General features: G+C 40.5%; 1 protein-coding gene across 5 annotated transcripts in view; it reads right to left on the bottom strand.

Annotated features, from left to right (window-relative positions):
* The window catches only part of LOC111872959 (histone acetyltransferase KAT7), a 441,373-nt gene that overhangs the window by 319,727 nt on the left and 108,943 nt on the right, over window positions 1-12,703 (bottom strand). For 4 of the 5 annotated variants that reach the window (XM_033754896.1, XM_023867286.2, XM_023867288.2 and 1 more), the window contains exons 3-5: window positions 10,125-10,418; window positions 6,905-7,161; window positions 3,249-3,548 (exon numbers count right to left, since the gene is read on the bottom strand). In XM_033754896.1, the coding sequence (XP_033610787.1) occupies window positions 3,249-3,548; window positions 6,905-7,161; window positions 10,125-10,418 (851 nt within the window). The remainder of the gene's footprint in view (window positions 1-3,248; window positions 3,549-6,904; window positions 7,162-10,124; window positions 10,419-12,703) is intronic. The other variant, XM_023867287.2, reaches the window with a different exon arrangement.

Genomic DNA, 12,703 nt, shown 5'->3' with positions numbered 1-12,703 from the left:
ACTTTATTGTTGTGTAAACAGTTCCCAGACCTCAGTTCATAAGAAATGTTGCCTCCAAAGCACAGGATGTCTTCTTTGTCATCTGACATTGTAAAATTAGTGTAACTTCTTTGTTATTGAACACAACTGCATATAACTTTCAAAGACTGTTCTACACAAGTGGGAAATTTGTATGTTGCCACTGGAAATGCTGAACTGAGCAATGAAATGGCGCTGAATATGATGGATCAGAAAGCGTTTATCATCAAAACCTTTTACTCTTTCTGATGGTTCTTGTCTTGTGGTGGTGAGATAGGATCACTGAGAGTTTTCTGTTCATGTTGCACTATCAAGAGAGGCTATTATCTACTGCATTGTTAAAGATCCTCCAGCAACATCAGGTGTGTGATAAAAGTTCGGAGGGACTAAACACAGTGCATACACAAGAAATTGCTGGTGCAGCAGTGGTGGCATCCAAGACAAAGTGTGCAACACTTAGCACAACACATTGGGGGCTCAACCAGAATTTCATGGAAAATTTGTCATTTCTGTACAAAATTCAGCTGTGTCAGCCACTACAGGAAGATGGAATAGTGAGATGTTATATACTTGTGAGGATGTAAGGAGGGATACCGGAAGACAATCCAGGCATCTTTAATGTTCAGGTGTTTCCAAAAAACCTGCATGCAATTCCAGAACTGAAAACTGCCATCCAATTGGAAACTGAAGCCACCTGTACAGATACTCTTAGCAAGTTCTGAATAATTTTGTTTGCATAAAGCTCAATATCTTCTGGAACATAACATGGGACATGTATAATGTAACAAACATATATCTCCAGTGTGTACAGTCATCTGTGAAAATTTTAAACATCTGTGTCCAATAACAAAAAAGTCATACAAATTTTAAGGTATGAGATAATAAAAAAGTACCCAAAAGTTAATGCCTGAAAGTGTTCTACACTTAAATCTGAAAGACTCACTTTTACATCAGTTCAGATACTCTGCTTTCAAATCTGCCTTCACAATATTTTCATATCATACTGCTTACTAAGGATTTGTAGATTAGAAAAATGACACAGTGCACTGGGAGAACACCGCACTTACACAGCTATATTTCTATAGGGTTAATCTCACACATATTATTTATAAATATGTTAGAGATCAAAGTGAACAGTCACTTAAGCCTCATCTGTAAAAACAAATATATGTTCCTGACATCTGAATATACTTTCATGTTTTAATTAAATTAGAGTATTTCCAACAAGTCGGCATTTGATAACAGGTTATATCAGGTAGGCTGATCATATGTCAATATTATAATTAACATCACATTTAACAAATATTTAAAGCAGGTCTTGCCCAATTTACCCAATTTGAGGGTTTCTCACATATAATGTAAAATTTCATTGAAACGAGATCTATAATCACAATGTTAAATGACCTCCACTTAAGAGTTTCTTCTGGCTAGTGTTAAAATCATTGGTCCTTGAAGAAACCTTAAATAAGGTTTTGCTCCATAAGGTCAATGTAACATGCAAGTTTTCTTCATTCAGCAAAATATATATTTGCATCTACCAGAGAAGAAGAAGCCACATACTCAGGAACTTTGCAATTCTTACTCTCAACATACCAATGATAGGGATTAAATTGCAAATGCTGAGGTGCGCGAAACATACTATATACAGGATGTCCCAGGAGGAAGGGACCAAACTTCGGGAGGGTGTTCCTTATGTTAAAGTATGCCGATATAACCCAAAACACCTATGTCCAAAGTTGAAGGGTTACGGAGATAATGGCCCGAGAAAAGTGTGGTCTTTTTGCGGGTTCACGGACTATACCTATCAGCTGTGACTGTTATCTGTTTGTCCTTGAGTGCTGTGATGTCACACTAGCCGCAATCTCATGCACTACCTACAGAGCCTACAGATTATGTTGCGGCGGGGTCGTGAATGGTTAGTAAATTATGTGTAGTTGTGCGGTGTTGCTGAAATGCCTTTTGTGTTTTCACACGTTGAATATTGTGATATGCATTTTGTGTATGGATTTTGCGGTGGCAATGCATGTGCTGCTGTTGAAGAGTACCAAAGGCGTTTTCCCGATCGAAGGATTCCATCTCGACGTGTATTTACGCGAATTCACCAGGCATTGCGTGTGACTGGTTCTCTTCCGAGTGTTTCTGTGCAGTCGGAAAGGGAGGATGTACAAATGAGAAACACACGAGAGAACGTTCTTGAGATGGTCGAGAGAATTCCGCGTCTGTCCACTCGTAGAATGGCCTCTCGCATCGGCGTATCACGTATGCAGGTGTGGCGAACTTTACATGATGAAGAGCTGTATCCTTACCATGATCAAAGGGTACAACATCTGGAACCAGGCGACCATGCACAACGTATGGATTTCTGCACTGGATAAAAGCTCATCCTCAACTGTTAAGCATCATTTTATTCAGTGATGAGGCGTCGTTTACCCGGGACGGTGTAAATAATTTACGAAATATTCATACGTGGTCCCATAATAATCCACATTAGATAATGGAAACAAAATTCCAAAAGAGATTTTCTGTGAATGTACGTTTACAGTTATGTGGTCGGCTTATAGCGCAGTCAGCCATATTACGTCATCGCTCGCCAGTCATGTGTCATGTATAGTGCTTGGAAACCCTAAGGACAATTATGACATGGCGAGCGAGTATTTCGTACTTCAATTTTATGGCTTCACATCACTCACAAGTTAGTTTGATGTTACATACATTATTAACATTACAGAATCCACATATTCATGCCAGTTTTAATATGTATTTTGTAATCAACAAGTGTGTAACACCGGTCAAAGTTTCACACTTCTCTGGCCATTATCTCCGTAACCGTTCAACTTTGAACATAGGTGTTTTGGGTTATATCGGCATACTTTAACATAAGGAACACCCTCCTGAAGTTAGGTCCATTCCTCCTGGGACACCCTGTATGTGAAGGAGACAAAAACTGCATACAGAATTTTAGTTGAAACCCTTCAAGGAACAAGTTCACTTCATAGGCAGAGGCACTTGTAAGAGGATAATACTAAATGTAATTTCAGAAAAATTGGTATGAAATTATGAACAGGAATGAACTGGCTCATCATGGGGTCCAGAGGCAAGTATTCAAAACACAATGATAAACTGCAAGGTTCCATAAAAGTATGAGTTCTTGACTAGTTAAATGCCTATAAAATCCCCATACAAGACCCTGAATCGTGGAGACAGCAGGTGGATAACCATGCAGAACTTACAATTTTTTCACTGGCAGCAGCTTGGGCTTCTTGAAATAGTTTAAGATCATACTCAGACGTGATGTTTGTAAGACGTGGTTCACGTTCCCGATCTTTCTCTTCAGGTGCACTGCTGTCAGTTTCAGGATCACTATTATTGTTATTATTACGTCGCTCAGATTTTGTCCGAAACTCCTTTATTTTCATCTGGTATTGACGCTGTTCAATTGTTAAGTGGTGTGACTTAGGTGACTTCTTGCTTAATAATGTCACAGCCTTGCGACGCTCTTCTTCCCTTTTATGACGTTCCAAATATATGTCCTGAAAATCAATGATTGGAATTAAAGAAACAGGAGGACTAGATTAAAGTACACAATATACATGGTGAAAATTCTGAGCAACTTCTCTGAAAATAAGTGAAGTACACATTCAGAACATTTCACAACCATAAGACTAATACAGTGTAAGGTATGGAAAATAAGACATTGTACAGAGGACAGAAAATAAAATGTTGCAGTTATGAACATAAAGAATGAATGCGAGCACATGAATGTATAAGGGGTGGGCCTTCTTGGCCCTTGCACCACGACTTACAGTGGTCTACTGTGCTATGCGAGCACATAGGCAGAATAACAGATTTACTGGATACAATCATGGAAAGAGCAGACCAAAAAGCATGGGAGCTGGAAGGAATTCATAACATGACAGAATGAAAGAATTATAAGGCAATGGGTTGGAATAATTAACAATAAAGCATTAGAATTGAAAACCTATGGAAATGAGCAAGCCCCGAGAACAAGTAAAGGAGCTCTAGAAGCTGAACTTCCAGCTTCATTATTGGGTTATTAAATTAAGATGGGTGTGGGGTAAGGAATGTATCACAAAGCTGGGAAAAAATGCGTGAACAAAAATGTTCATTGAAGAGTTGTCTTCTGGGATGTTATACCATATAGTCTGCCGAAAGACTACTGACATATTGGAAGAACATGTAAGCCAAACAAGAAACCAGCATAACGCATGCAGCAGAGATTAGCTATGCTCAAGAAAACTGACATTTTGCTTTTACACTGCTAGAAGGCATAGCATTACTTTCCTGATGATACCACCTATGCAAATATACTTAGGGGAGATGGTCTCCATAAAATACTGAAATTAAATCAAAATCAGTATAGCTGATTTTCAGAAAAGTGTGATTTTATATACGGGGCCCCCTATAAACGGCTCCTATTTTTGGAGCTAGTGTTCATATCCACCAGGCAATGACTTATGATGAATAAACTCTTGAACGACATATATAAAGAGATCTGTACACCACAGGGGTGCAAGCATGGTGCATGCACATGCATACAGACAGGCAGGTGGCATTCCAAAATACCATTTTTTTGTATTCAGGTATGCTGAAAACATGTAAAGCCATTAAAATCTTGAGACTCATTCTATTCACAATCACAGTAATTTGTCATACTACATATACCAGAAAGTAAAGGAGTAAATTAGAATGGAAAAACTAAAAAGGCAATTAATTCTAAGAGCAACAAACGAAGATCTACAAAAATGAGAGAAACAGTACAAAATTAGATGAATGCAATAAAAAAATTGGAAAGGATAATTTAAAAATTGAGGAATATATGAAGAATTTTACGTAACAGGTCTTAAGAAAATCATTCTGAATACAACAGAAGCATAAACAGAGATAGGATAAATATGTATGGGAAATAAAATCTGATGTTCACAGTCAGCATGTACAAGCATATAAAAATAATAACAGAACTCCATAATACCAGGAGAGGTGAAGTACTAATGTGGGAGAATTTTCATAAAAATTTAAAAATTAGTGATTTTTAATATCAGGGGCATTACCCACAATACGATGCACTTTCATTAAAAACATTCAGAAAGGAATTAAGGGCTAATCTAAGACAAACAATATTTTAAACAATTAGCAGCAAACAATTAACATACAGATAACACCATAATATAAGAGCTATTAATGGTATAGAAATAGTTAAACAAAATATTTGAAATAGGTGGAATACATATTGTATCAAACAAGGCTCCCTTTTACAAATGGAAAGATTATTACGATTAATTAATTAATTACATTGTGACATAAATATTTAGATGTGAGAACTGAATTACAATAACAAACATTACAAAGATGATTAGAAGACATGGAAAGAAAGTCCATAAACTGAAACTCAAAACTGCTTTATCAAATATAACCCCCCCCCCAAAAAAAGTAAAGTAAATCCATCCCTATACCAGGCCGTGAAGGCCCATAGGGTTGAGACGTTGAGACTCCCACATTACCTAGACCAAGGGTCTCCAAACTACGGCCCGCGAAAGAATTGTGCAGAAATGCGCCAATTGAACTAATTTTCCAACGAGTACTGGTAAAAAAATACTTGTTCATAGATTTCAAATTAATTAATTAAGATTGTGTTTAAAATATATTGATATTCCATATTATGTTAATATTATTCACAATTTTACTAATTCTGGACCGTATACTGCGCAGTATTTCTTCGTACTTGTTCGGCCTCGATCGGCAGTGTCACTTCGTGGCAATGTAGGTAGCGCGAGCAGTTCGTTACTAGGCATCTTGTGCACAAGACTTCTTGCAGTGGTGCAGTGTAATTGTAACACATCATCACCGCCGGTGTCGTACTTATTACCATTTTTGTATTAAAGGCAACTTATGCCCGGGTTTGCTCTAACTGTTCCGAGAATTGGTAGCGAGGAATGTCGATAAGGCTACCGGAACTTTAGTCCATTCTAAGACAGCCGGCTTGTAAATTTATCTCATTTTTGGGACAACATATCTGTGTGAACAAACTTTTCCCAGATGAAGTACATCAAGTCGAAATACAGGGCAAATTTACCCGATGAATATTTAAAGCCGCTACTTGTGATTAGCGTTTCAAAATTTGAACCTCAATTTAATCAGATTTTAAGAATGCAAAAAGAGTTCCATCATTCACATTAATTGTTTCATTAAAATTTGTGATGAAAATATGAGCATTTGCTGCTACTGTCTGTTGTCATTAATATGTGATAATTTATTCTCACGTACTTTGTATTTAAGATAAAGTCCAAAAACACAATATATCAGTGTGTTATACACCATCGTCAGAATCCTATAGTAACTATTTGTATTTAGTTTATGAAATTCTGTGCTTTCAATAAAACTCATATACCTAGAGTTATTAATTTCTCATTTTATCCGGCCCATTGAAAGTGCTGAATTACCTAATGTGGCCTGCCTTTTGAAAAGTTTGGAGACCCTGATCTAGATAATCGGCTCAAAGATGGCGGTAGGGTTGTCACGCTTATGCGCCAGCCGTGCTTTACTCCCCGGGAAAATTATTTCATTAATTCCTGGTACTCATTTCTGTTAGAGGCTGAGTGAACACCAAGGCCTAGTGTGGTTGGAAGGATTAGGTCAACTGAAAAAATCCAATGACCTCATCGGGACTTGAGCCCCGCGACCTTCCAGCTTATAGCATAGCCCCTCAACCAACTATGCTACCGCGTACACCATCAATATAACCTAAAGGGTATAAAATGACTTGGATGACAAATGAAAAGCTGGAAGGAACAGTTTTAATCCTTGTGAACTGGAACAGACCAAGGTATTCGTATTGATGATGCTCAGAATCCAAAGTGTATCCACTTACCTTACATTCTTGTGCTGTTTTGTTGTGGTACTTAGGACAAGCTTCAATGGTGAAATGTTTCTCAGCTCGCCCTCCAAGGTGCCCTAATGAGTCGCACCCATCCAGAGGGCAGCGACGTTCTTCCACAGTAGGTGTCTGTGAGGTATCACTGTTAGCAGCTCCACCACGACCCTTAGTTTTCCTTGGACATGGACCTTTTGGTCCAGCAGCTTTCTTTACAGGAGACTTGCTTGCAGCACTAGCACTGGTCTTGCTCTCTGTGGAAAGAGAATGAAGTTGTCTCCTGACACCATTACCTATCACAGATCATAGTGCAGTTGCTAAATCACAGTGGAAAGACATAACCCCTGAGACTTCTACAATTTACAAAAGAATTTTGACTGTAGTCTTCTGTGTTATAATGTTATGCAGTCTAATACAGTGAAACTCCTAAATCAGGTTTATTTTGCAATTAATGGATTTTAATATTAAACTGAGGAAGAACTTAAATGGAAATAATTTAACATACATATTACTGACTTCAGATCAGTGAAACTGGACATTATATAAGGGAATATCATAACACAAGGAACATTAACTGAGGCTTACGCCACAGGTGGGGGGGGGGCATGCAGCAGTGTAGTTGGTTGAGGCACAATGCTACAAGCTGGAAGGTCACAGGATCAAATCCCGATGAGGCGGATTTTTTCAATTTACCTAATCCTTCCAGCAGCACTATGGCCCTGGGGTCGACTCAGCCTCTAACATAAATGAGTACCAGGAATATTCTTGGGGGTAAAGGGCAGCGGGCGCATAAGGCTGACAACCTTGCCGCCATCTATGACTGTCTAGAAAATGTGGGAACCTCAACATCTCACAACCCTATGGGCCTCCACAGACTGTTACAGGGATAGCTTTACTTACACCGTATGTGGTTATTAAAGTTTTGCAGGAATCTGCTGCCTTCATCATCATAGTAGAAACTTTTCTATATACTGTCACAAATCAGAAGACCACAGTCTACATATTCTTTGCAAATCTCAATCTTCAAACGTGTCCTTTATGATTTTCCATATATTACTAATTTTGTTCAATATTATCTATTGCTGTAAAGCTAATAAATAAAATAAAATGGGGCAGAGACATCAAACATTTTCCTTTTGATGTGTTAAATGTACACCATTCAAAAAAATTTGTAAAATAAGTCAGAGGTCTTGAGATCTACATATTACAGCATAAGCCAACACTTTATAGAAAGAGCTAATATGGGGGGAGGGGATAAAGTTAACTTTAAGATTCATGTAAAACAGGGGTTTTAGTACTAACATGATGAAATACGAAATCTACCTGTAATTTTTGGTATAGTCCTTCAGCAATAATTTTAATTGAAATCTATTTCAACATTTTCCTCTAAAGTGCCAAATATTCCTAACTGACTATCTAACAACCAGACACTGCATATCAAAGACATAATCTATCAAATCTGAAATTAATGCAATATCCTGGGCAAACTGCTGCTGCTGTGAGCACAACATCCCAGTAATGGATCTTGGTGCTCAAGAAATATCCATACTTTTTTAAAATTAAATGTCTGGGATTTTGAGAAAAAAGTGTTAAGGAGAATGCCTGAACAACAGACAGAGAGACAATAACAGGAGGATGGAGATAATTATGCAATGAGAATATTCTTAATTTATACATCACCAAATAGTGTTAGGATGATCAGATCAAGGAAGATGAGATATGTGGAATGCGTGCAAGTCATATGGCGGACATGCAAAACGCATACAAAACTCTGATCAGAAAGCCTGAATGGACCTGATCACTTGGGAGACAGAGGCAGTGATGGAAGAAAATGGATCTTAGGTGTGAGATGGAAGAAACTCAGCTGGCTCAAGATAAGATCCAGCAGTGAACTCTTCTGAACACAGTAACGAAGCTTCATGTTCTATAAAAGATGAGAATTTCATGACCTGCTGAGTGACTGTCAACTATTCAAGGATGACTCTAATCCATGGAGTTAATTAGCTGTGAGGAATGGACATCCTTTTCTTACAGATTAATCTTTCTAGAATCCATGAACTCTTAATAGTTCAAATATTTCCCACCTAGATGACATGTAAAAACAGAATACAGAACTTAAATTGTAGTCATGCTTCATGCAACATTACAAGTTCTGACTATGTGTGATTAAGTAAATAAGGAATTAATTTGCAGGCAGTAGTTCCAATCCACGATACAATAACTGCAAAAATAGTTAGAGTGATCTGTAGCTGATGACAACAGATCCCCTATTTGATAACCGTATGTTAAACTCATTGCAAAGAAAATGGAGGATATGATTGAGTATTACTTTTATTATTATTTTATTATTATTAGTAGGGTGAGAGTGAGTCCACTTGGTACTGCGGCCTCTACTGACCTACTGTACAAGTCCCAAATGACAGATGATGGTGACTGGAGAAACTGATGGAATGAGATTGGCGGGGGAACCGAAGTACTCTGAGGAAACCTTCCCCAGAGCCACATTGTCCACCACAAATCCCACATTACCAGACCCAGGCTCAAACCCAGGCCACCGTGGTAGGAAGCCAGCAACTAACTGCCTGAGCTATGGTGTGGCGGACATGCATGACTTAACCTTTGAGACAAGCATATGACTACTGGCAGGATCAACTAGGGAACCACCCAAACAGTGTGCGTCCCTCCCTGAGCTCGTCTGATGCCAGGCACCAGTCCACTCTCCACACAGACAAATCCTCTCTTGATCCCTCTAGCTTTGGTCTGAGAGACATACCCCTTCTCCATCACTACATCAGAGCTGTCACACACTCGACCAGCACCATAGGTGCTTGGCAGTGTGAGGACATGCCTACTCAGGAGATACGTGCATGAGACTAAAATATGCCTCAGCCCCAGGGAGCAGGTAACTGCAGTTGTCTCACAGCCTAGCACCGTATAGGACCATGCCATAAGGCAGAGGGCCACGGCAGAGCCATGACTGAATATATCTGAGTAGCAGTGACATCATTTGTGACAGTATTATATAGTGCAAATGTAAGGAGAACTAATATTCCCTTAACATTTCTCTTCAATGCATTCATGTGGAAAAGATTGATTAAAAAACGCTGCTGGAAGAGATGTGTTGGATGGATTACCATGTAGCGCAGTATGTTACCTGAAATTCTAGCTGGATTCAGGATAACAATGTTTAAGTTTTCTAGTAAAGTGAAACACGTACCACTTTCAGATTCAGTATCACTCGTTTTGCCCACAAGATGCTTGCTCCTGCGTGCACTGGATGACCGGGTAAGCTTCCGTGTTATCACAGCATTCTTTGACCCCTCACCATCACTTTCAGACATAGGACCAGACTCAACAGCTGACGAAGGAGCTTTAGACTGCGGTGGGGTCTCCACCCTTGATCGAACACCAGGAGGAGCAGCTGATTTCTTGATGGCTGCAGTCTTCTTGTGAGTTGGCTTTGTTGTAGCAGATGAATCTGCTGAAGAATCCGTATCTGAACTGCTGTCTGCTAGAAACACAAACACAAACACAATCAGTGAACTTCTTCTGGCTTATTTTGGACTTCACCCATCGTCTCGTATGTAAAACAAAAAGAAAATGACGTTTCGGAGACTGGATCTATCTCCGTCTTCAGGTGGGTAGGGAAGGATAAACCTACTCAGTTGGGCCCGTTAGAAAGAGCTAGTCTCAATCACTGGACCAGTGATTGAGACTAGCTCTTTCTAACGGGCCCACTGGTCCAGTGACTGAGACTAGCTCTTTCTAACGGGCCCACTGGTCCAGTGACTGAGACTAGCTCTTTCTAACGGGCCCACTGGTCCAGTGACTGAGACTAGCTCTTTCTAACGGGCCCACTGGTCCAGTGACTGAGACTAGCTCTTTCTAACGGGCCCACTGGTCCAGTGACTGAGACTAGCTCTTTCTAACGGGCCCACTGGTCCAGTGACTGAGACTAGCTCTTTCTAACGGGCCCACTGGTCCAGTGACTGAGACTAGCTCTTTCTAACGGGCCCACTGGTCCAGTGACTGAGACTAGCTCTTTCTAACGGGCCCACTGGTCCAGTGACTGAGACTAGCTCTTTCTAACGGGCCCACTGGTCCAGTGACTGAGACTAGCTCTTTCTAACGGGCCCACTGGTCCAGTGACTGAGACTAGCTCTTTCTAACGGGCCCACTGGTCCAGTGACTGAGACTAGCTCTTTCTAACGGGCCCACTGGTCCAGTGACTGAGACTAGCTCTTTCTAACGGGCCCACTGGTCCAGTGACTGAGACTAGCTCTTTCTAACGGGCCCACTGGTCCAGTGACTGAGACTAGCTCTTTCTAACGGGCCCACTGGTCCAGTGACTGAGACTAGCTCTTTCTAACGGGCCCACTGGTCCAGTGACTGAGACTAGCTCTTTCTAACGGGCCCACTGGTCCAGTGACTGAGACTAGCTCTTTCTAACGGGCCCACTGGTCCAGTGACTGAGACTAGCTCTTTCTAACGGGCCCACTGGTCCAGTGACTGAGACTAGCTCTTTCTAACGGGCCCACTGGTCCAGTGACTGAGACTAGCTCTTTCTAACGGGCCCACTGGTCCAGTGACTGAGACTAGCTCTTTCTAACGGGCCCACTGGTCCAGTGACTGAGACTAGCTCTTTCTAACGGGCCCACTGGTCCAGTGACTGAGACTAGCTCTTTCTAACGGGCCCACTGGTCCAGTGACTGAGACTAGCTCTTTCTAACGGGCCCACTGGTCCAGTGACTGAGACTAGCTCTTTCTAACGGGCCCACTGGTCCAGTGACTGAGACTAGCTCTTTCTAACGGGCCCACTGGTCCAGTGACTGAGACTAGCTCTTTCTAACGGGCCCACTGGTCCAGTGACTGAGACTAGCTCTTTCTAACGGGCCCACTGGTCCAGTGACTGAGACTAGCTCTTTCTAACGGGCCCACTGGTCCAGTGACTGAGACTAGCTCTTTCTAACGGGCCCAACTGAGTAGGTTTATCCTTCCCTACCCACCTGAAGACGGAGATAGATCCAGTCTCCGAAACGTCGTGGTCTTTTGTCTTTTACATACCAGACGATGGGTGAAGTCCAAAATAAGCCAAAAGAAGTACAGTATACACCATCGTCAGGATCTTTTCAAGACAATCAGTGAAATCATTCCATCCTATTTACTGTCTTTAGTTAGTAATGTACACATGGTGCTCATCTCAAAATACAGAATGACAACCATTCCTAGAACAGATCTGAAGGGAGAAACACAAAAAGGAAAGCTGGTAACATTAAGGATACAACGGCATGGGTACATCATGCATGGACAACAACATGACTGTGCAGAGAACACCAACATATCAGATAATGAACAAATGTCTACTGGGGAGACCAAAGACTGAATGGAGAGACCAACTGAGACACAATGTCCAAAATAAAGTAGAGAAAGGGTTTTTCTTAATTTGTTCTCCTATAGAAAATGTCTGAGAAAAAATGTCAAAATGTTATTTATTAATATCTTATTTATACTACAGACATAATACGTTTATCCTTTTCACAAAAATCTGTCATGGAGTCATCAATTTAAGGCAAAGCATGTGTGCTCTGTCACATGGAACTGAAGTTGCTCATTAGTGCGCAAAGGAACTTTGATAAACATACAGAAGGAATGCTCCCATGTAATAACACTAATAAGTGATACAGAAAGTTTTATGAAAAGGGACATTCTCTTGGAAGCCCAAACATGTCTCAAGACAATGTTCAATGCATCCACCATTCCCACACAGCCCTCAAAAAGTCCATCAAACAGGCCAAT

This window comes from Cryptotermes secundus, unplaced genomic scaffold (genome assembly GCF_002891405.2).
Source record: "Cryptotermes secundus unplaced genomic scaffold, Csec_1.0 scaffold407, whole genome shotgun sequence".
NCBI classification, from domain to species: domain Eukaryota; kingdom Metazoa; phylum Arthropoda; class Insecta; order Blattodea; family Kalotermitidae; genus Cryptotermes; species Cryptotermes secundus.
This window is presented reverse-complemented; position numbering and strand designations above follow the sequence as displayed.